Genomic DNA, 24,925 nt, shown 5'->3' with positions numbered 1-24,925 from the left:
GGCCCCAGTCAAACACGAGTACTGGTCATGGGTTGTGGGAGGGGTTAACTGTGACATTCTCAGCCACACTAGAAGTTCCACATGAGGATGCAACATATCGTTTCATCGCATTGCAGTACAATAGCTTCATACTAATACATTTTTTAGAAACAAACCTTTTATGTGATCCCTCCATAGAAGATTTAAGTGAAAGAATAAGAAATAAAGAGACACATTCATGATTCCTTATTCTTAATGAGAGTCTAGAAGGAAGTTTTGCGTAAAGCTGGAAGGAATTATGCAATGTTATTTCTTGGAAGTGTTGGGTTAAGTTAGTGAATCTGTGTCAACAGTAACCGCTTTTCAAGTATAATAACAACACCAGGTTCCTCATGTTTATTTTAAACAAATGCAAACCCAGTTAATTAGTTAACAGGCTCATTTGCAATCGTAGTATTTAAAGAGATCACCCAAAATTCTGTAATCATTGACTCGCCTTTTAGCCGTTCCAAATCTGTATACATTTCTTTGTTTTGATGAACACAGAGAAAGATATTTGGACGAATGCTTGTAATCAACCAGTTCTTGGACGCCATTAACTACAATAGTGGGAAAAATGACTATTGTGATAATAGATCAAAATTATAATTTGAAGAATATAGGACAGCAAACAGGGCATAAGGTTTCAGAATTTTCTACACGTTTACTCTCATCAATTCATCGGTCTTGATTTCTCCAAATGTCCAGTTATACTTTATGCCAAGAAATGTTACATTATTCACTTATTTAAGGGATACTAAGATTTTCGAAACAGTTGTGGGACTGTTTGCTGTTTGTCCTCATGTACTAGTACTAAGCGGGCCAGCTTAATGAAATCAAAACGGACATCATTAATATCATGTATCAGGCAGCCTGTCATACATGTCAGTTTCTGATATCAAACCCCAACGATTGTAGAATGAGATGTTTCTGTATAAAAAGAAAGTTCAATGGTCTTTTTAGGATGGGAAGGAAGTTTCAACAAAGTATTTTTTTGTGGGTTCTTCTGTTATATTATGCGATTTCCATTGCCTCAGTGTTTGATAATATTTTATTATACAAGTACATATTAATGTACTTATTACTTCTTAATTATTAATAAAGTAGTTTTACTGTTTTAATTATGCGTTGTAATGCACCTTATAATGTCTTATGAATAATTGTTGCTACAGCTTACATATTATAACACTTATCAATTAATTGTTACACTTCGCATTTTTTATTTGGTTATAATTCTTTACAACAACATTTAATGTATTACAACAAACACGAACAATTATAATGCATCATTCCATTTAATAACCCTTAATAATGCATAATTCCTAAAGGCTTTAAGTTAAGTGTTACCAAAGCTTGTTTTCAAAGTATAATGATCTTTTTCATTAAAGCTGGCGTAACACACAAGGTTTCTGCCAATCTCATATTAATCTTGAGTACATATAGAGTAGTATTGCTTACTTCATTTCTTCGAAGAGTATTTAGTTTGATCACATTTATAAAAGAGAGATACAGCTTTACGATTGTTTACGAAAACATACGGTGCGTATGGGGGGAGGGGTAGGCTGAACCAAAGCACGTGCGCACCCATTGTCAACAAAACACAGACATCAGTATCACTCACCACATGCGGTTCATGTCCGGCATCTTTTAGCACTGGGACGGCTCCATATATCAGTTTCAAACAATCTCCAAATCCAGCGTTATATCAACAGTTTATATAACATTTATCACCCAAATGCAGTGAAGAAACACCTGAACTTTGCGATCATACTCTCTCCTGCTTACAAGTGAAAGTGTCTGCACATGCTCCTTCTCCCGAGCTGTGACGCATGCTTTTCTGGGAGAACTGTCCAATAAGGGACTAAGAAAAGTTGTTACGAAACAGTTATATATGTTCGAAAAAACTTTCCGAAACCTGTACGATCGCTGGGGGAGTGTATCAAGCACAGAAATACAACGTAATACGCCCAACATGTTTTTTGACAAGAGGACCATGTTAAGCATGAGAAGACAGCACGTTTAACATTGTAAAGAAGTCAGAATGAATGACACATCATTGCAGGGCCGCTTTAAGAGTTAAAAGATGTATTCCTCAGGATACAGTATTAATACACCACTGTCAAAGGAGGAGCCCCCAGGTGTCAGCAAGTAGTTGCAATATGAGATCACAAAATAGACAAAGAACTGTTCAAACAATCAGTGTTCATTACAGTGTTGTTTTTGTCTTGTTTTATCTACAGTGATTGCCAAATTTATTAGAACGCTAGTATTTTCACAAGCTTTAAATGGTTTTAAGTCATCTTTTAGCTATCTTGTGCTGCAGTGTCAGTAGGAAATATCAGTTTCCAAACAGTAATTTTGATATTAATTAATCCAGTGAGATTTGAGTCTGACAACACCCAGTGCTCCACACAGATATCTGATCTCATCATCATTATTATCCTGTCTGTCTGGAACGACATGAAGAAACTGAACCAACTGCTAAAAGCTGCTTTAAGCGCAAAGGATGGTCACACTAAATGTTGATTTAATGTATTAATAGAAATTAGTTCCATTCCATTCCATTTTCTACCGCTTATCCGAACTACCTCGGGTCACGGGGAGCCTGCGCCTATTAGAAATTAGTTGATAAAGAAAATCAATATCTATTTATGACATTATTTTTGACAGCATCCTCATTTAACAGCATTTTTACACAACTGCCTTACACTTTTAACAATATTATAGCTTTGCAGGTAGGTCTCTTAAAGCATCTTGGTGATGTTGCCCCAGTATTTCTGTATTTAGTCTGTCTCAGTTTGTTGTTTCTTCATGTCATTCCAGAGAGACTGGATGATGATGAGATCAGATCTCTGTGTGACTCTTTGTGCAAACAAAATTTTTATTATAACAATTAATGGCAAAATGAATGTATGGAAATGATATTTCCTACTGTCACACTAAAGCAAAAGATAGAAATAACTGACTTAAAACCATTTTTATCTGGAGGAAGACTAGTGTGCTTATCATTTTGGCCACCACTGTACATTGTAGAAACACACACACTGACCTGCAGTAGACATGTGTCAGCGTGTTGTTTATTTTCTTGTCGTAGCGGTACCGTCTGTAGTCCTCCATGGCATCTTTGAAGCCAATGACGGTGAGCACCACAGCGAGAGGGATCATGGTGATCTCTTTCTGAAATGCTTCCACTGCCGGCACCCAATTCAGCAACACGAGAAACAGGAAATATAAATTTGCTGCTCTGTTGTCACAGAAAAGACAAAACTGTGTCAGCAAAACACTTTATCAGACTCTCAGCAGAGCATAAAATACACACACAAATCATTTAGACAATTCTAGGAAAAACTATTTCCAAAAAGGTAACAGCTGTAGGTTGTCTGAACGACTGTATAATGAAGACTGATTTGTGATTCACCTGGTTGTTGTTTACATTAGAAATGCTTTGCCTTCAGATAGATAAAGTGCAAGGTCATGTAACAGAATGCACTAGGTGTTCAAAGTGTGTGGGCGCTTTTTAACTTGACAGAATGTGAAAAGCACGACGCCCATAGCAAGACACTCGAAAAAAAAACCATTAGCAAAAGAAAAGTGGATGAGAAATTAATTAAAACAACCCTGAGAGGAATTTAGTATGCAAACTGTCTAACAAATAAAGTACATCACATTCCCAGCACGATAAAGCCTGGACACTAAAAACAGTAATTTAGCTCACCAGTCTATGATTCATTCTGACAAAGACGAAAAATCTGGAAAAGACCTTACTTAGCAACAGTGAAAGATCTTTAACAATGAACATCTCACCTGTGAAACTGCTGAAACAGATTCATGGGGATGAAACTGATAAGGTTGTATTTGGTGGTCCGAATGCTGTTGTTTCTGAAACCCTTTGAGATGTTCTGGTACTCCGCATGGTGCGTACCCCATCGTGCTACCACGACTCTTCTCTTTCCGCTGAGCCGCTGAAACGCGGGGTCTTGAGCATCCAGACTACTCTTAGGGGGCAGGGATGAAGGAGGAGAGTACCAGCCTCTCCCCGTGTCTCCGGATATTAGCTGCAGACATCTGTGTCGAATAACACGGAGTCGCTCCATAAGAGCTGATTTGCAAGAATCAATGAAATCACAGAGCCCCGGGGGCCAAAATGGCAGGAGTCCCTGTGTGCAGTACAAATAGCTTTCCTCCTAAACACATAAAAACAGAGTTTATAATCTACCAGCCATTTCTTCTCTTTTTCACAATGTGCATTGGTTAAAAGCCCAGTGATTCCGCAGTGTCTTCACGCATAAGTTGTGTCTGTAACTGAAGACATTTTTTGCTTCCTCATACCATCTCATGCAGAGGAACTGTTTGACTGGTTTGATGTAAACCCTCCTGAATATTACAGGACAGTACTTGTCCAAAGTGAGATGAACCAAAATCATTCAGAAAGAGGAAGCAAGAAAGTACCTTCCAAAAAAAGGAACAAGAACTCAAAAAAAAAAAACAATAAACACACAAACATTGGTTTCAAAATAAGTAAATACATCTGCATGCAGTGATGTTTATTTGAAGGAGATGATATTTGCTGCATCTCAACCCAATAATACAACTAAAACATTAATCCATTTCATGTCTCGGCAGCTCGACCAGTCGATTTTTCAATACATTTTAAGGTAATTAATTGTTCCACTTTACAATGTAATACGATATACCGCTGAAAGGGAAAGAAAAATACCCAGATCACGTGATACTGAAGCAGGCAATCACGCGCTTATCGCGATACAAGACAAATGATTTAAATAAGCTTCTTGTTTGGAGATCTAAAAACATAAAGTAATCTGTCTTTGAGCTACAAAGACACTTATAACAGATGAACATGTCGGTGTGAGCTCGAGTTCGGGTGAAAGTAAAACGCTTGTGTCGCCTTTAAGGACTAGACACCAACCAAGACTTCACATCAAACGTCTAACGTTATATAACGAAACCGACACGATGTAACATTGAGGAAAACAAAGACGTTAAACTTACCGACTCATCGACTCGGCCACACGGTGAAATAGACGTTAATGTTACAGGCTATTTAAGCACTTGTTTAAGTCATTCATTGTATTTTAATTACTTTAATAACCGGATGAAATCTTGGTTTACAAGGAGCTAAGTTGGAAACCGCACGAGCCTTCATTATATATAGTCGCATGCAGAAGCAACAGCAGCATCCTCCGTGTGCTCACTCCCTTTCCTCAACACACAGAAACACCCTCAAACTTTCTCTTTCTTTTGTCTACATGCACAGCATATTTTCGCGCTTTGCCAATTTAACAGTTTTTATTTTAAGTAAAGGAATACAAAACAAAAGACGTATTACTTTCTCCTCCAAAATAGTTCATATATAAGTACTTTTATTTGTATGTTCTTTTAATTTAATCCCTTCTTTAAAAGAAACACCTGCCTTTCTATGGACCTGATCTAAATAAAAAGACATAATACGTTACAATCTCATTTCAATTTATAATTTAATTTTTACATGCTATGAATAATTTGCATGAATGTGAATTTTCATTTATCATACTTTTATTTTGAAATTTCGCGAGCGTATGTTTCCGGGTTTACTCGTAATCAAGTAACACAAAATTTGCAATGTGTAAATGCCATTAAAAGGTTACTTTGAATTTAATGTGTAAATTTGATTAAATTAAGGTTGTTTCATGCATTCTCGATGACAAAGAAGAAAATCATGCAGCGCAATCGCAAACACGCTACGTATTAGAGGTCACGTGATTTTCTATCAGCTGACATCACTGAAGTCGAGGATTTCCTGCAGTACAATGATAAAATTGCTCGACAAATTATCGCCTGAAGAATGTCCTAAAGTAAGTAGACGCACTTTATTTTGTATAGTATTAAATAAATAATACAAAACTGGGCGGTGGTTTCTATCTCGCATGGTCAGTACGCGGCTCTTTGCAGTCTGCTTGCTTGCCTTGGCAGCTCAGTTCAAGCATTGTCACTATAAAATTTTTTTATTCATAAACATATTTCATAAACTGATGGATTCGGCTTCACTCCACACTAGAGTGCTACAAGGTGTATAATACGTCTGTCTTGAGTTTGTTTATTTGCTAATTTTTCTAAAACATATACAGTATACCCACATAACATGTGGTAGTTGACTAACGAATACAATAATACATTAATTCATTAAACAATTTAAATACATTATTATTATTATTGGTTTTTATAGGAAGTATATAATGGTCTGTGTACAACATGAAGTAAGGCACAAAGACTGCATAAAGTAATGATTTTTTTAATCATAAACAACTGATCATTCATAATAGTACAGCATCTGTAATGGAAGCTATTAGAATATGACCTTCTCAATTTATCTTTGTTTCTGTCTAAGCTCGTACACATGGTGGCAGATGAAGTGTGCGGGAGACGGGGTCCCAGACGGTCAGACTTCAGTGACCGGTGGAGTTTGACTGAATGGATGGATTTAATGAATAGCCTCTCATCTTTTATCCGTTTTACTGTAGGGAGAGGTTGCACGGATCAAGAGGTGAGGAAAGGAGAACACATCTATAAACATTAGATCTATGTTAAGTGTAAATTGGTGTAGAATTTAAACTGGAGTAGAACAACACCTCTTCTCTTATGTGTTTGGTTGACTAAACATGTTTGTAACTTTTAATATGTAATATTTTTTTCCATGTTTGTGGGATTAATCTGACCATAAGACTTTTACCGTATTGTAATTTTGTGTACAAAAAGGTCCTTGCATATCACCTTCTTGTTCACCCTATTTAAGCGCACTATTTCCTACTTGTCCTCTCAATGTTCCAATCCCATATGGTGTTGATTTTCCCCGGAACACAGAACACATTTTCATGCATTTATTCACAGCTCCCTGTTGAGCTGTGAAGTTTATACTCATTATTCAGACATGCTTGACTGCTGAAAGCTGTGATACGTAAAGAATCATTTATTCAAAAAGCTACTATAGAGATAATATAGGTTTGAAATTACATGTCAGTAAATATAAATATAACATTTTTACCATTATGTGGTATTTTTACGAAATAGAGAACATTGTAGAGAAAAATAATAACATAATTTTAGGGTCACTGTTTATTGCGAGTTATTTTATTGTGTGCATGAATGTGTAGGTTCGGGAGCTGCTGAGTGATTTAGATACGGCACGTACCGAGGCCGTTCTGCAGTGTGTGAGGTCCAGGTTCGATGAGATCAGACATGCTTTGGTGGACAGGACTAACGCCATCTCAAGCACACATCTACAGGACTTCAACTGGCAAATTAAGGTCCGTCAAACACATAGGTACACATTTATGTGTGACAATATAATGACAAGTACAATTTGTTAAACAACTGCTTGTTTTCTTTCCCCTCACTTTGTTCTATTACCATCTCACTCCAGCTGGCACTATCCAGCGATAAGCTTTCAGCCTTAAACACTCCTCTGCTGAATCTCAGTCTGGACTTAAAAGATAATGGAACTCAGAGATCTAAAAACATAGAAATGAACAAAGAGGAGCTACAAACACTCATCAGTGCACTCGAGGCAGCTAATAAGGTAATGCAGTCATAATTAAAATATATATTGAGGATTCTTAGTGAACAGCAGGATCCATGTACAGCTTTCCTGACACTTGTTCTATTTTAGGTGGTGCTGCAATTGAAATGAAGACACCGACTGGTATTTTTCTCTCCGGGGACTGTGCCGTCAACCCCTCTGAGAGAGATATTCTGATGTCTGTATTGAGACAATGCCGGCTTGCCGGCAAATAGGAATTTTACACAAAGACTCTAGAAATGATATCTTTGACTCTCGGCTATTCACACAGAACTCAAAAGACTGTATTGTTGGCCAGGTGAAAGCTTGGTTATAATCGAAAACAATTGACCGGTTAGAGGTGCCAAATGATTTATAATCTTCATTATAAAGTCAAATCCAAGGTGCCCAGTCTACAATGTGCTCTAAATCAAGTTCTCTTGATTTAATGCCCTCATTATTCCCAATCCCAGGAGGCCTGAGGGTCGTCGGTTTGTGAACGCGCTTAACCCTCAAATAAAGTTGCAGATTTATGTTTTGATTTCTTTCACAGTTGTGTGTGTTCATAGTAACGCAAGTACAAAAACAGCTCTTCACATTTCAGTTGGTTTGGTGAGAGTTTATTTGAATTCATTCAAATGTCTATGGTTTATAATAAAGTATCCTTAAGAACAACTGTGCTTACAGTCCTCGAGTCAGATGCATACATACACTCAAATACAAGCACCTTCTGCATCTCATTCAGTCAGTCAAGCATTCTCCTACGACACACTCCTGCATCGGAGTGCACAAACCAAAAGTTTAAGTGCAATTATAGAAATCGTACATGGCTAATGGTTTGTAATAGGATACTGTTCAAAAATATGCTTAGGATAGGTTTGTTTGTTTGTTTTTGGCATTTGCTGTTGTAGGCCAACACCTTGCATTAATGATAAATGATCAAGTTTATTGTAGTTTCACATGTATGTGTTTTGTGTATTCATGCTAAAGCGAATTTGAATATGCTTTGTTTATACATTTCCATTCTCAAGATGTCTTGATTAGTTTAAATGGAGAGTCTCACAATGTTGCTTCACTTTTGATCAATAACCAAGAAGATTATCTTCCAGGCAGGTTGTCACTGAAATGTTAATGTTTGCACAGCAAGCAACTTATTTACATGCCACCTTGTGTAATTATATAGCTGATGATGATATCAATATCAATGCCGGGCATTAGAAAAGTACCCTTATGTTTGATTACGTTATTGTGATTCCCCTGCGTAGTCATCGTGAAACCCTGTAAAAACGTGTCTTAAAATGCACAGGTTCAGCCATAAAGACAAAAACAACAAATTGGTTATTATTTCCTATCTCCTATTATTTTGGTGAGTGTCGAAAATACATAACAAACAACACAGTGTGAATTGTTTAAAGCTAAATGCATGTGCTTACAGTAAATACACAAAACTCCTACACTATATAAATAGTTATATATCAACAATGCCCATATTTAGGTCAGATTACTAGTGTCAGGAAGATCAGTTTAAATGTCTGTTTACAATAAAGCCTTAGATTGGATCAAAGGGAACAAACAAAAGGAGGCCGTGTAGTATATTTCCAAATTCTCTTTTCTTGTTACTCTTGCTATCCACACTAGTCTTTAAAGTAGAAAAGTCAACCACCACTTTTAACGAAATAATTAGCAGGGTTCTTGGATTTATAAAAAGGAGCACAAAACCATGATGACATAATTTTTCTTTCCTGATATGTTGAAATGTACAAATTTATATACTGTGAGGAATTGTGAAGTCACAATAAATTCCTGCTTGAACTGTTTTTGTATTTTGCTGTATACTTATGTTTGGCATTAGATTAGCGAGAACTGATATTAAGCACAAAAAGTGTGTCACACAAAGACACTGGCACACGTACACGGAAGAGCTACATATGTGTGTGAAGGTGTAATCTTTAGCAAGCCTTGTACATACGGTAACTCTACAGCCTATATAGAAGGAATTTTCTGGGTTTAATACAAGATATACAGTAAGGTCAAACCATATAAATCGAATTTGTGCTATAATGTTGACTACCTAAAAAATTGTTTTGTATTTTTTGAGCAAACAGTATGGTTATACAGTAGTTACACTAACAATGAAGTGGGTTTAAAGACAAAAATATACACAAATAACGTTTTTTTTTGTAAAGCACTTCTGTTTACACAAATCCTGTTTATTATTGAGCTGTAAAGTTGTTTTTTAGGCTTCAATAGGTGTCTGAACTTTTTTCCTGTGGGTGGATATTGTTACAGTAAACAGTGCTTTTCGGCCAAGTTGTTCTTTTACTTGCATTGAACCCAGAATGTTGCTTTGAGGCGTCTACATAAACAATCTGAATTGTAAGAATGACCTCCAAATGCTGTTTTATAGGTCTGACATAGAAGTGCAATGCCGCCATGCAGGATGTTTGCAGGGTAAAGTATTTTCCTTTAATTGTGAGTTTGTGGTATCCAATTCAGTCTTTGCAGTTGAGTCTCACGTGAAGCTGATTCCACCCAAGCGTTTTGCAAAAATCCAATGAATCCAATTTTTATATATTTTAACACTTACATTTAAGATTAAACATTGGATATTGATAATAACTTATAGATTTAAATGATATGTTGTTTCAATTGAATATCTTTTAGTGAACAATATACATGGAAGGGCAATTTATAAAATGCACTCCTTCCTCCTTCCTGACATCAAGTCATGACCAAAAGGAGGGTGAGAGAGTCTGACCTGATGTGTGTAGCTGAGTTAATGCCGCCCCCTACTGGACATAATACAGCCAGTATACCAGATTAAAGAAGGTGAAGGCGATGGGAAAGATGACACGGGACCATTTGTCGATGGCATTTACATCTGTCAAGTCTGGGATCTTCACCTTCAGCTGAGCGACACGTCTCCTCAGACGATTCTTTTTGCGCTGGATTGGCCTCTCGAGAGAGGCGGGGGGCCGACCGTAGAGGTCACGACCTGTAAGGGGCCTGCGGTATTGTATGCTGGCGCTGTCGTAAGAGAACATGGTGTTCCTTGGGTCCCCGAGGGCACCTAGCATCTCAGGCCCGCTAAGACGCAGATCAAGGTGTGTGAGGGGGATGTTTCCATGGACATCAACCTTTACAAAGAAAAAATAAAACAGGACAATAACACTATTTAGTTGTTTCAGTTTGCAAAGTTTTTGACAGATTCGTCAAAAACGTTTTCTCTTTATTATGGTGGTCTAAGTATATCCATACCCACCAGAACTTTGTTACCGTCCATTCGACTTTTCTCATAGTTGCTTTTGGCAGCTTTTTCCGACACTTTCTTCTGTAAGTGTGGCCCGCGGCCAAAGAAGATGTAGTTGACAAAGGCATATTCAAGCAAAGCCAGAAACACGAAGACAAAGCAGCCCATCAGATAGATGTCTATGGCTTTCACATAAGGGATCTTGGGTAATGTCTCCCTAAGATGAGTGTTGATCGTGGTCATTGTCAGAACAGTGGTGATTCCTAAAGAGAATTCAAACATGAATAGTATGTGATAGTTCGACCCCAAATGGATTCAGGTTTAGAAGAATGAATGTGGAGAAGAGAATGAAAAAGAGAATGAAAAAACATGAGTGAGAAGTACAGGGTGACCTCACACAAACACACACACCTAGCGCAACTCTTGCTGCTGAAGCGTCATAGTTGATCCAGAAAGAGACCCAGGACAGGATGGTGATGAGGGTCGAAGGCATGTAGGTCTGAAGGATGAAATATCCAATGTTTCTCTTTAGTTTAAAACTAAGGGACAGACGAGGGTACGACCCTGAAAAGTAGAAATAAAAAATAAGTAGCCTACTAAATGTCAATGGGGTATGATGACATTCAAATGCATTTACATGTTAATAAAAACTGTCATTCATGCGTGTTAAATGTGTGAGATAATTTAGACATAAAACATACAATTGGGGGATTAAGTCAATTCTCAGCCCCAGACGCATGCATACCCTTTTTTATCAAAACACTATTAAAACTACAAAAAGAAAAAATAAACTCTTCATATACTTCAGTGTACTGTATGATTTCAAGCTCAAGGTAACCCGTCTGTAGTTTTTAAAGGGCGAGAAGATCTGACTCATCTCTACACAAAGCAATACATCTGACTATGCAGGGAACACACTGTACCTGTGGCAAACACAGCTTTTTTAGACAGTATATTATAGTCAATGATATCGAACTGTGGCAGCTCAATGTTTTCAACGCCAGTCACTGAACTCCCACCCTGCCAGTAAAACTCAATGTCATCTGTGGTGTATCCATCTGAGAGACAAAAGAGACATTGAAAGGTTCAGAATATACTCACCACACACATCAACATTCACAACAAAAGGTAAAGTTACTTCTTTTGTCAGTTCTGTAAGTCAGATTGTGACTGCACTGAAATGAAACCTGAGAAGCCTGTCCAGGTCTGACTGACAGTATTCTCCCTGCAGACACTCCCTGCTTATCTACAGGAGAGCACAACGCTGCAGAACATTACAGTAAAAGGCATACTTCAAATGTCTGTCCAGCATTTTAAATAAACTATAATTAATATATTACATTACATTATATTATATCATATTATATTGTGTGAAAAACTTGCTGCCTTAGAATGCTGCTTTAAAATCATAAAACTTAAAATACAAACTAAACTGAAAATAAGTTAAACTTATAACAATATAATATAAAGCACAACAAAATAGCCAAATATTTACTAAAATAAAATAAACATAAAAACTAAAAATACAAAATCTATTACAAACTATTAAAAAATAAATAAATAAAACAACTGCAACAATGTTTTTATTATTTTGCCACAATTAGTTGAATTGATTGTACATTTTGTATGTTTTTATTCAATATGTATTGAGTAATGAAATGCATATCAGGGTTTAATTACTAGAATGTTGAAATCTTGTTCCAAGAGTTGTAAAAGACTCTCGTAAAAGGCATCAGGCGATATTTTGTATTATATATTACATATATGTATATATATATATATATATATATATATATATATATATACAATTGTCTGTCTTAGTCAATGTTTATTGATAAAAAAACACATTTATAACTGCAAGGTTCTAATCTTGCTACCATATAAAAGATTTTTGTAAAAGTTTCTAGACCTAATTTTGCATTCTATTTAAAAAAACGCTCGGGGAGTTTTGTCCACATTACAGCCACTGTTCCCTGTGTATATGATGTACGTAATGGTTCATGTCTGCTGTGTGAAAGCGACATGGTTTATGTCTGCTGTGATGTTGGTCTTGTGATTTCTCCACCATGCTGTGATATGCTGTGACACTGTGACATGACAGCAGCCTCACAAGGCTACAGCTGTCTGCCCAACAGAGTAGACAGCCAATTACAAGCACTGTCTGTCACCAAGAGAGATACAAAGAGCCAAAGAGATGGAGAGGAAGAGATGAAAGAGTGCAAAATAAAGACCGACAAAGAAAGTCAAAGAGACTGAGAAAGATGAAAAAGAGAGATTAGTCAGCACATCCAGATTCTCTGCAGCATGGTATATTTTGAGGATAAATGAGATGATGCATAAATTCATTCTGATTACATAACTGATAGCAGCAGTGCTTTTGCTGCATTGCAACTGCAGCATGTGATGGAAAAATTCCAGCGTCTTTCTGAGCAACTGGAATGATTTCTTTGAAACTTGAACTTGAAATGTAGAACGGATCCGTATTAGTAAGTGCTGTGAGATATGAAGAAGCCTCTCTGCATTAGAGCAGGTGCATTAGTGAGCTCTGATTTTCTCAGGTGAAAATGTGCTATTTCACTCATTGTTCTTTCTCCGTTCTAACACCCTCTCTTTTTCTCACTTATCCTTATTGACTTCAGCTGCATGTTTATGAATACCTGCTCACCTAAATCATAGATTTTTCTCCTCAAGATGTTACATTTACATAATATGTTAAATGTTGATCAAATAAAGACATCTGCCACTAAAATTCTTGCTCCACCTTTGAGCCCGCTGAACACGAAGATGAACATATATGATGTATCATGACATGTTCAGCTTTACCATAGATGTGAATATCATGAACAAAGCATTCCATTTGACCAAAAAAGACATTTGAAACTTTTCAATTAATTTTTAGTTTTGGTTGTGCAGGGTGTTGCATACATATTAAAGTTACTGTATATGAAATTGTTATAAAAGGAAAAGTAAAAAAAAACGTTTTCAAAGCAACTAGTTAAGTGCATTTGTTATCTTTGTGATTATTAAATTTGTAAACTTTAACTTAAACTTTTATTAATTTTTCAGTAAATACTGCTTATTATTGGGGTGTAAATAACCGTGATATACACAAACGTGAGTATCGACACTGTATTAATTCTACACATATGATAATGTTTTTAAATAATTCAGCACATGTTAAAAGTTTTGCCTTAAGAGCCACAAGGTTTACAGACACTCTCTCTAATCCCTACACTCAATTTTATTTTTGGGCCAAAAAAGTGAAAACACAAAATAAACATTATTAAAAATAAATGTCAGTCATTACATTATTTGTTTATTAATTCAACTATTTGTTTTAAATTAAAACATTAAACAGATATCGTGATAATATTGTTACGGCAGATTCTTTTGGCCCCGGTAACCATGAAGTAAAAATCTGATATTGTTACAGCCCTCAATACAGTACCCACGCGTACCATGCCGTTCCACGTTTTCCATAATTCAATATATCAGTGCTGGGTAAAGTATACAATATAACCAAGCCCTCCAAGCTGCAATCATACAGTTAAAACATGCACAAATACTTACAACTTTCAATCTCTAGTGTACAGTTTTGCTCATCCAGTGGGTATCTGCGCAGATCCATCATACACGCAGCTGTGGTAGTTATCCTGCAGATATGTGGTAAAAAAAAACAGTCACTTTTTAGATGTTTATCAAAATGATTTACTATTCTTTAAGCTCTCCTGTCATTCACACAACACAACCATACTGTACAGTAAGATTACTGAGATCTAAAGTTAATGCTATTCCTGCTCAGGAAAGCTTTGCAGAACAGTCATGCTGAACTAACATTAATATGACAAGCACAGTGTGCATGCTTCTATATTTTACAAAACAACTAACATAATCAATACCTAAACAACTCCCATTGAGTGAAATAGCTAGAAAATAATTGTCTGATAAATAATGCACCGCATTAGTATTGCTTATTCACGTGTCATTTAAATGTTCATTTATGTGATGCTTGTTAAACATCATAATTGCAGAAGCAAGTAACATTCCTGACATCTCTTACTGAGAAATCTCCTACTTTCTCTCGCTCTTTATCCCTCTTCTGTTTAATTGCCTGAAAACGGTCTCAGTCATGTCTGCAGCCTCTAAGAAATTTCTCTGGCTGGATCTTAATTGCGCTGAGCTTTAATTAACACGGAAAAACACACAGTGGCCTTTCGGTGCATGACTGCTGCATTTTGTGTCAACTTATAAGGGAATTGCTTCTTCGTTCTGAATTCCCAGGTGAGGTTGGCTTTAAAGCACTTATTACAGACAGAGGAAGCACAAACACAGCAATAAAAAACCCACGCATCTTATTAAAGTGATATTGAGTTTCTAAGGGGCATGAAGATGCTTATCTAATCAGCAATTGTTTATTTTTATATACAGAGCACTTCTAAAACTATTTTAAGGTGGTATGCTCTGTCCATACCTCTCAGGCATAGTACATTACACATAAATTATACAGCAGTGAGAGAGGCGGCTTGAAGCTTCAGATCACACTGCGAACTAAACAAGTCTGCAGTTTGCCCAGTAAAGGAAGACCATTTGATTCTTTGTCTTTTGTCCGGTGACATGACTCGTCGGTCTGTTTGAGCATGTCATAAATGAACAACATATCTGATGTGATGGTTGTCAGCCCAAATAAAAAATGATGAAACTACAAAAGGTTTGTGTTAGCGTTAACACTTCACAATAAGGTTTGCATTAGTTATAGTTCACCCAAGAATTAAAATTCTGTCATTATTTACATTTCAAACCTGTATGACTTTCTTTATTCTGCAGAACACTAAAGAAGATATTTTGAAGAATGTTGTTAACTGGCCCCCTTTCACTTGCATTGGTTTTGTGTTCCTACGATAGAAGTGAATGTTCAAACAAATATTTGTTTGTGTTTTGATTTTTGATTTTTTTTTTGGGGGGGAGTAAATTATCACTTTAACTATAACGTGAAATATAAAGTAAATATTAGTTAGTTCTTGTGATGAACATAAATGCTAACGGATGGTTTTCTCCAGGGACTACAGACCTTCTTGGTTCAAGTAGGACAGAGACAGCCTCATATCTCATTGGTAAAAAGAGCCTCTACTCCATGACAGGGTAAGTATGCCTCACTGAGCTTTAAATTCCAAAATAGCAACATTAGGACAGTCAGGGGAATAGGGTCAACCAAAAATGCGGACGAAGACAAATATAGACTCATCCACATGGACAGACAACAAAACAAACAAACATCTAACTGAGGAAACACATCTAAAATCCAAGACACTTGAACACACTGACCTGAGACCATAGAGCACAGTTCCATCAGGGTGCAAACGGATCATACGATTCTTTACTGTGACCCCATGAACGAAAGATTTTTTGTCATTTATGAAGTACGTATCAGGCACCCAAAGTTGGTCAGCCACTCGGTTGTCTAAAGTGAGATTGAGAGGGATCCCTGTGTAGGACAGACGTTTGTCACGCCAGGACTGCTGGAAATACATGGTGATGGTGTAGTCCTGTAAAACACACACATGCGCAAAGACAAAAACAGTTTACAAAACAACACAAAATGATTTATATCTAAAAAGATCTCTGAGTGTGTTTTAAAAAATATTTGTGAAAAAAATATAGCATTTGAAACATTTGTAAAGTAAATATAAAGAATATTTTTTTATGGCATCTTTAATGTATTCATCTAGCTAACAGAAAGTAGAAACCATGTACAAACAAACAACAAAAATGATAACTATGACATTGTTCACGACTCCACAGATTTTCTCATTAGCATATGCAAACATACACTTGCAGTACCAACACACAGTAAATATTCCATACACTATGATTTATCACGGCTGTAAATCTCTTTCCTCGTGTTTCTTTGTATTTGCTGCAGTCTTAGAGATGCTGTCTGCCTGACTCTCTGACATACCACAGAGGATGTCAACAACCGCAAGCATATTTAACAAGGCTGAGCTCTCCTTCCCCCCAGCCAAGATCTCCCTCACCAATTCTTCTCTATTAAGCTGAAGGTCAGCGAGCCGTTGCCTCCAGATAAATAAAAACGCACGCTTTCAACTGTGATGACCAGCTACTAGACAGGCCTGGAATATCATGTTGTTGAAAAACATCATAATTTGCCAATCTCATTATACACATTCAAGTCATGATACGGCTATATCAACTCTCTCCTCGCCAGCCAAACAATAACTGCCATATTGAAGCCCTTAAATGAAATTAAGTGAAATATACATTATTGTCCCTGGTAGGGGGATTTGCAGTGGCCTCAACTATCCGGCATTTCAACATCACCTGTTAGATCTAAAAATATTAAAACACGTAACATTTCACTTGTTAGATCTTAAAGGGATACTTCACACAAAAAACTTAATGTATCTGAATATATCTGGAAGATTGTCAAATCTCATTGACTCCCTAGTATTTATTTTCCCCCATGGCAGTAAATAGTGGGTGAGATCTGACATTCTTCCAAATTTCTTCCAGTGTGTTCAGCAAAACAAAGAAATGTATTCAGGTTTGGAACAATCTAAGGGTGAGCAGATGATTAGGTAATTTTCATTTTTTGGTGAAGTATCCTTTTAAGTTAGGACGTACAGTAAGAAGTTTCTATTGTCTCAGGTGCCTTTACATTTTCTATTCTTAGTGAACTGAACTCACATAAACAAGTCTAAAGACTTAAACTAAGCATAGCTATTGGCTTACTCAGGTACATCTTGGACATGTCTTTGTTTATTAGTTACTTCAATGCATTTGCGATTGTTATAGGATTTGTGTTTTGTTTTCTTGGTATTCATCTGCATTTCTATGCCTACCTTAGCATACATTATCTGCTCTCAGCCAGCAGTCTCAGTATTGCCACTTGCATGACTGTGCAATTCTTTGTATGCCCAAGTGAAAAATAGTCTCTGCTTGAAATCTGAATGTTCCTGTTACTAAATTGTTAAAGTCAAAGGTTAGACTGTACAAACCTATTCACATATTCACAGGTGTATGTTTCAAAATATGCAATTACCTTCAAGCACATAGTCAACATGATTCTAAATGCTAAAATAAGACCATTTATGATAGTGAACATTTATTAGAAACAGTATATCCATACACAACTGGTAAATGGGAAAATCTTTTAACATAACCATACATCTACATACAATAAAGATTTGTTTTATAATTAATACTGTATGATTAAATTAAAATGATGAAAATCCCTTGTGAGATGACCACATAACTTCATCATTAAAACAAAGGAAACATAAATGGCCCAACGTGTAATTTTTTGGATGATATATCGACAGAAATGCAATATAATATACATAAAGGTGTAGAGGTGTATTAAGATCTTAGATAATGAAGCGAAATGTTTTTATTACCTTAGAATGACCTATTTCTATCTACATTCACTGAAGGTCCCCTAACATGGAACAGGCCCTTTTCACATGACGTAAGGCATCTTCTGTTCTGCCGCGAAGTAGTGCATCATAACTTCAACTAGCGCATCAGAATGGAGTTTACCAAGTCCCAAATACGGCTAGATGATGTACAACATCTTGCAGACAAATTTTCACTTATTAAAATATCAAAGCTAGATAAAGGGTTGAACAGTATCTGTTTGATTATAAAGGTAAGTGTTTTCTTTTCTTTTCTTGTGTTAGCGAAGGTGCTAGGATAAGTACTTGAATAAGTGCTCAGTCAGTTTTTCTGTCACTGTTTCAGTTTCAATTACCTGCCTGCATCAAGTAAACTCTGATGGCATAAAGTGGTATAAATAGGAACTTTGATCTTTTACTGAAGACTTCCCCCTTTCTCTTTCTCAATTCTCTTGTCATAATTGCCACAAGTGGATTGCAAAAACTTAACAGTAGAAAAATGAACTAGGTTGCTGTGAGACATTGGTGTACTCTTCCACAATACACAGTAGAAGTGGTTTGCTGCAATGCAGCAATACTTTCTCTTTTCAATATTATCCTCATTATTTTGTGTTAAACAAATAAAGAAATAGCTACCAAAAATAAATTGTTAAAAATAACTGAAGACCATCTTGTATTATCCATCTGGGATTACTAGCCAGCTTTGTGGGTGTTGCTTTAAAAGCCCTTCAAATGTTTCTATTGACTGTTGGTGCCCTACTGAGGGGAAGACCGTAAGCCCTGTCCCAGCACTCCTCAACAAACCCCCACCCCACTTGACTTATCTGTACCGCAAAGCTTCGGTTAAGATTCATCTCACAGAGTGCACACACGCACATCATTCAGCCTAGTTTGCAGATTTTTAAAGTGCCTATGCAATCACTTCATAACATGCCTTTGGGAAACAAACTTTCTTTGAACATTCTTTTTATCTTGACATGATTTACTGGATGTATGGACGGCTGAATACTGTAAATGGTGTAGAACTGTGAAGAAGATTTCACTTCACAGTTTTTCTGGAAAGATGGAAAAAGAAGGTTAATAAGGATTATGTTATCGAAGAACATTGTGTGGATTCTTCAGGGGTTTTGCAAACCTGTCAGGTGCCAATCTGATATGAGGGGTGAAGTTACGTAATGTGAGTGGCCAAAGAGGAGAGAAAGCGAAGACAGGGATAGAAAAAGAGAGATAAAAAGAGATGTAAAAGAGTGAGAGAGGATGGGTGTGCCTCAGGTTCGCCTAGGACAAATGCCTCCGTCAGCTTCTATTATTAGAAGCAGCTGTTGCCCCTGACAACCGCTTAAAATCATCATTCCAGCACCTCAACTTCTTTACAGAGCACCCTGACGGACACGCAGAAACAACAACTGAATAACACACACACAGGCCATACCTACAGTATCATCTACATTTATGCATTTGGCAGACGCTTTTATCCAAAGCGACTTAAATTGCTTTATCCTATACATTTTACATAGGTATTTGAAATCCCCTGGGATCGAACCCACAACCTTGCGTTGTAAACTCAATGCTCTTACAACTGAGCTACAGGAAAGTATCACAGCCGAATCTGACAGGTTCATAACCTCATTTATCTACAGTATACTCAACACATAAAAGACATACCCCAGTTGAAGAGTTAAAGAAGACTGAAGTCAGTCTGCTAGGTTTGTTATTTTAGTTAGTTTTGTTAGTGGTATTTCTTCCTGGCCTTTATTATTATTAGTTATTGGCCTTTATGTTTATTTCTCATTTTGAAAAATGGAAAGAAAACAAGAAAAAAATGGCGTGAGACACTCGTATCAGAGGGACACAGCAAAGTGAAGAAACAGATGATGAGACAAAATGACACAGACTAAAAGAAAGGGATGCTGGGTAAAGAATGAATGAAAAACATGATGCCCTGACTCGCCACAACAAAGGCAGTTCAGCTAAAAATAAAATATTTGTTATCATTTACTCATCCTCACCCTTTTATTTGTGCAAGAAAGTAGACACAAAGATTTAGATATACAGTATATAAGGTTTAGATTGACCAAGGTTTAGAACCTCACCCTGTGGGACTACTACAGTAATTTAAATTTTATTGGAAGATTATATAGGACAACACACCTAAGATAGAGAGTTGATGTGGGCCGGAGGAGGGAGAACAGACACCAGACCAGATTTAAGAAAACAGTGGTTTATATACCCTGCTGGATAATTATTAGATTGCCATGTTCCTCTTGACCATTCATTTAGGAATACATCATTCCATAGCCCATCTTCTTCTTACATATTTGACTGAAAGCTTCACCAGTGCACACTGCAGCGATTCCGTGCAGAGCGAGTGCAGTTGAGGTAACCAGTATTTAAAAGCACTGGATATGTGACAGCACTGAGAAGAGAGCTGATCTTCTGTGATCAACTTTTGGTTTGACTGTAGATTATCAATCAAATCAAATAAGTGCTGTGTTCTTGTATGCAAACCCTGGAAGCGACTTAGCCTTTTAGCACTCCAGGTTCCATCGCAAAGTCTATGGTAACGTCCTGGCCAGGATTTCGATGTGTCGCATGATGCACTTGTTCATTGCATACGTCATCAAGGTTTATTATTACAGGTTTTATTTCAGAAAAGCAACGGCTATATTTCGACAGGAATATGAATTTAAATATCCGGAGGATGCACCTGAAATCCTGGTCAGGACATGTCTGGAAAAATGGCACGTATGGTCTATGAATGGGTTTTTGGAAAATCGGCTAAAATAAGATCTTTTGTAGACAAAACCTTTAATCTACGACATAAAACACACCAAAACTTGTGATTTTTTAAAGCTTTATTGAGTCTTAAAAACGGTGCTTGCTAACAAGTTGCTAAATGCAACTTCATCATTTGGCATTAAGTTAGACGCCAGGAGGGAACCAGTGTGGCACTATCTTCGGGGTTGGCCTACAAAAATATGTCATCCCAGCACCACTCCATTCGTGAAATAGGAAAAATGTTTTTCTGGAAATATAGAACTTGAATGAAATATTCAAAACTGATTTTTGATGCTGCAATTTTATTATTTTTTAGTCTCTTCGGATACTAGCACAGCACATTTAGAACATGAGAAAAGTAACCATGAGAAAATGTGTTGGTAACACTTACAGCTCATCACGCCAAATGCAGGATTTCCTAAACACTTCCAACAATGCAGAAAATCAACCACCATAATTTTACCATAATCAAATCCACTGCATTATAACTCTGCAGCACAAGAAAGTGACACCCTTCATTTATGTCAAACTCCACAATAACTTCATTTCGGGACTGTTCATTGTTCTCTGATCTTGCCAAACAAACGAAGGCATGAAAATAATTGGTACAGAGTTTTACAGGATCTGCAGTATTGTAATTATGCTCAGTCTGATGATCATTATAAAACCGTTTCAAAACGTCTAAAAAGACGAATCCGAGATATTTCTGCTAATGCTTACTGTCTCTTTGCTCTGGATCTCCAATTCCAATCACTGTGCCCATCGTGAAAAGCTTCCACTTACTAAAATAATTAATGTATGACAGACCAACGCAGAAATGGGTTTGTTCAGGCCCTCTATCAATAATTCACTAAAAAAGCATTTTCCAGCATGGGAAATGTGACACTTTGTAACAAAGTTGACCTGTGATAACCTCAGCTTAGACTTGAAGCATCGCATCACCCCTTGCAAGGCCACACCTGGGGTTAAATAGAAACAGGCTTTATATTTGAATCCTGTATATTCTTGCTAAGCCAGGGAACGTGTACTGTACACCTGCCACAATAAAACAATTATTGACAAACCTTTTCTTAACATTGTATGCAGTTATAATTTCAATAATATAATATAAATAATGTTACTTTTATGTTTCATAAAGGATTGTGTATACAGTATTATATACATTACATTTTTGTGCCAGTTCCAAATCAATTTGCTAATGTATGTGTAGGTTGTGTAAGAAAAGATCACACATTACAACTCAATTCTGCTCCCCAGTGACCTAGAAACCGCACTTTTATTTTGTAGTCCATAGAACTACAGTCCATTGCCCCCACCTTATTCTTCCCTAGCTTTAGAAGGATATCTTACCCCACAAATATTATTAAACCACTATCTCTTAAAGCAGCACCTGTGGACTGTTCACGTTACTCACCATGTTCACTTCCGACACCATGTCGATACTGGAGATATCAATACTCATACCGACATCAACCGGAGGACCTGCAAAGGGCACAGACACCACAATCGCTTAAACACAGCATCACATCAGCTTTTACATCATCCGTAAAAATGGTGACTGTGAGACTGAATAAAAGAAACGTGTAGATGCACAATACAACTTCTTACCTCCGAAATCAGGCCTGAGACGAATGTCGTAGCCCTTGAGTAGTTTATCCACGGTGACTTTGACGTATGACATGTTGCTGTGCTGGTTCACACTGGGGAGATAGGGGGGCTATTAAAGAAACAGCCTTAATGCATGCAGGCAGATCATGCATGGACAAACACATTACGCATCTTACCTGTTCGCCGGCGGGCTTCGGCCAAACGTTAAAACCACAAACATGTGGAGACAAAAGATCCCAGCGGGCCAGTGAGTCCACGCGCTCAGCATCCCTCTCATCATCGAGTAAGATAAACGGCAACAGAATCGGTAAACTTAGTCTGAAGAAGCGGTACCGCAATTTCCACTACACAGCAACGCATGCGCGGCTGTGTAACCAACATCAAAATAATGAAACGCAAAAGGATTTAGCAACCAAAGTGACAGCTGGAGGAGTTCTCCTGCATCGGCTCCCCGGTGCTGATGCTGCGGTCGCCGAGGTCGCGGGGATGCTTCTTGCGGAGCGTATCAGTATGCCGGTCAGATCCCATCGCCCCCGGCGCGCTGTGCTCCAGCGGGTCACCGGACACACGACAGCTCACGGCAGTCCTCTGAACGTACACTTGCGTTGCGATGTGTTCACCTATCCGTTCTGTGCACCTAAGTGATGATTCTGATTTGTAGAAGCGCGCCGCAGGAGCGCGCATCATGAACTGCGCATTTTTTGTTTGAGGTGTGTGTGCACCTGGACAACTCGTGCAGAACCATCGTTCATTTCATCCCGGATCACGCGCCGCAGACAGACTGAATTATTTGTTAGAAACAAGTAAAATGTATAAAAACAGCAGGGGCCACGAAAAAGCGCATTAATATCTGGAGGACGTAGAAATAATTTATGCGGGCAGAGGAGGACAGGGCGCAGGATTGGGGATGTGAAGAACTACAAGAGCCATCTTTGAAGTCTTTTAAGTCTAAAATACAAAGGGATGTGTTCTGTTTCGTCCAAAAACGTTAAACAATCCAATATAATAAATAAAGGCCTGCTTTATAATATTATCTGTAAACTAAGCCAGAAGTTATAAAGGTAATTCATTTAGATTTAAGTGCACACAGAAAGACAAAAAATAGTTATATGCTTTACACTATTAAGTAAGGTGATTTGGAGAACAATCATAGTACTTGCAGTGTTATTCTGTAATTTCTCAAAGTTTTTTAAGTACCTGCTATTTCCATATGATATTTTATTTAGCATTGATTTCCAGGTTATTAAAGCATTAAAGCGTGAGTTGTTTGCTGGGACATACAAAAGCATCTGCAGTTTAACATTCCTTTTTTCTAAACTGTACTGAAATAGCCTAGTGTGGTGCCATCATGTGGAGTCTCATTGAAGTTCTATCAAAGCAATGCAACAGTGGCACCTTTTCTTGCCATCATTAAAATATAAAATAAATCAACATGGTCAACAAAGTGCATCATGTAAATTCTGTAACTCTTCAACAGAGAATTAACAGCACATTCTCGGTCACCAGAGTGCTGTCTTTGTTAAATGAGAAAAAACTGTGGAGTTTTTCATTAATAGTATCTTATTTCTGCTAGCAAAGCATAATGTAGATTTTCTACAACTCCCCCCCCCCCCCCCATCTGTTTGTAGTCAATTTAAAAACTATTTTTTTTTACATTACAAAGCAGGTTGCATGTTCATCCACATCCGGAGAGCCTAACTAAGAGAATATCACTTTGAGTTTAGAACAGGCCAGACCAGAACCGAATTAGTTTTGAACATCAGAAACATCACCTATTGTGCTGTGTCTTGAAATAAAATTGACATTAAAGATATTTGTTTAGTAAAAAATGTTCTGTTGGTTGAATTCTGACAATTCTGAACGTATTCTGAAAGTTTGTGCAGTGTTAAAAAGCTGAAACAGGAAGTTGTTCTGGGACATATTTTCCAAAGTGGTCTATAGAGCAAACAGGAAGCTCATTTTGGTCCTCTTTGTTCTGTATTCATAAGCATTCAAAGAAATCCCCTGACAACAGTGCAACAACCGCCCCCTTATTTGCATTCAAGGCCCCCAACATACTGCAAAGTGCAATAAATTTGACATCTCATAAAAACCTGCTTATAATAGCAAAAGTCATAGAAGTATTAAGCAGTGAGAAATGTCACTCTCTTCGATACATGCCTAAAACAAAAACAAAACGTTTCAATCGACTATAACAAAATGATCAAATAATAGGCTATTCTTTTTCAGTTTGTTATATTTATTTTAAAGTAAATGAAATAGTTAACCTGTTGTTTTAAAAATGTTTCATAAAAGACCAACACAATGATT

At 37.1% G+C, this 24,925-nt stretch overlaps 2 protein-coding genes across 3 annotated transcripts; one reads left to right on the top strand and one right to left on the bottom strand.

Moving 5' to 3' along the window:
* Window positions 1–5,609: 5,609 nt before the first annotated feature.
* Window positions 5,610–8,245, top strand: commd8 (COMM domain containing 8). 2 transcript variants are annotated; one of them, XM_056761417.1, is made up of 6 exons: window positions 5,610–5,870; window positions 6,242–6,295; window positions 6,404–6,559; window positions 7,167–7,319; window positions 7,436–7,591; window positions 7,682–8,245. In XM_056761417.1, the coding sequence occupies exons 3-6, from the start codon at window positions 6,413–6,415 to the stop codon at window positions 7,700–7,702; spliced, it is 477 nt and encodes a 158-aa protein (XP_056617395.1). In that variant the 5' UTR covers window positions 5,610–5,870; window positions 6,242–6,295; window positions 6,404–6,412; the 3' UTR covers window positions 7,703–8,245. The 2 variants fall into 2 exon arrangements, with proteins under 2 accessions (XP_056617395.1, XP_056617394.1); XM_056761416.1 differs by lacking the exon at window positions 6,242–6,295 and having other exon boundaries at window positions 5,611–5,870.
* Window positions 8,246–8,443: 198 nt separating this feature from the next.
* Window positions 8,444–23,499, bottom strand: gabrb1 (gamma-aminobutyric acid type A receptor subunit beta1). Its single transcript, XM_056761415.1, has 9 exons — window positions 22,792–23,499; window positions 22,616–22,707; window positions 22,422–22,489; window positions 16,143–16,363; window positions 14,391–14,473; window positions 11,744–11,878; window positions 11,232–11,384; window positions 10,833–11,083; window positions 8,444–10,707 (listed from the first exon to the last, which is right to left on the bottom strand). The coding sequence occupies exons 1-9, from the start codon at window positions 22,893–22,895 to the stop codon at window positions 10,360–10,362; spliced, it is 1,455 nt and encodes a 484-aa protein (XP_056617393.1). The 5' UTR covers window positions 22,896–23,499; the 3' UTR covers window positions 8,444–10,359.
* Window positions 23,500–24,925: the final 1,426 nt, after the last annotated feature.

Source organism: Triplophysa dalaica, chromosome 11, assembly GCF_015846415.1.
Source record: "Triplophysa dalaica isolate WHDGS20190420 chromosome 11, ASM1584641v1, whole genome shotgun sequence".
NCBI classification, from domain to species: Eukaryota; Metazoa; Chordata; class Actinopteri; order Cypriniformes; family Nemacheilidae; genus Triplophysa; species Triplophysa dalaica.
This window is presented reverse-complemented; position numbering and strand designations above follow the sequence as displayed.

Coding starts and splice junctions, on each gene's coding strand:
- commd8 (XM_056761416.1), top strand. CDS start 5,826: ATGATAAAATTGCTCGACAAATTATCGCCTGAAGAATGTCCTAAA. Junction 5,871..6,403: donor CGCCTGAAGAATGTCCTAAA/GTAAGTAGACGC, acceptor TTTCTGTCTAAG/CTCGTACACATGGTGGCAGA. Junction 7,320..7,435: donor ACTTCAACTGGCAAATTAAG/GTCCGTCAAACA, acceptor ATCTCACTCCAG/CTGGCACTATCCAGCGATAA.
- gabrb1 (XM_056761415.1), bottom strand. CDS start 22,895: ATGATGAGAGGGATGCTGAGCGCGTGGACTCACTGGCCCGCTGGGATC. Junction 11,385..11,743: donor AAAAGCTGTGTTTGCCACAG/GTACAGTGTGTT, acceptor TCTACTTTTCAG/GGTCGTACCCTCGTCTGTCC. Junction 10,708..10,832: donor TGGACGGTAACAAAGTTCTG/GTGGGTATGGAT, acceptor TTCTTTGTAAAG/GTTGATGTCCATGGAAACAT.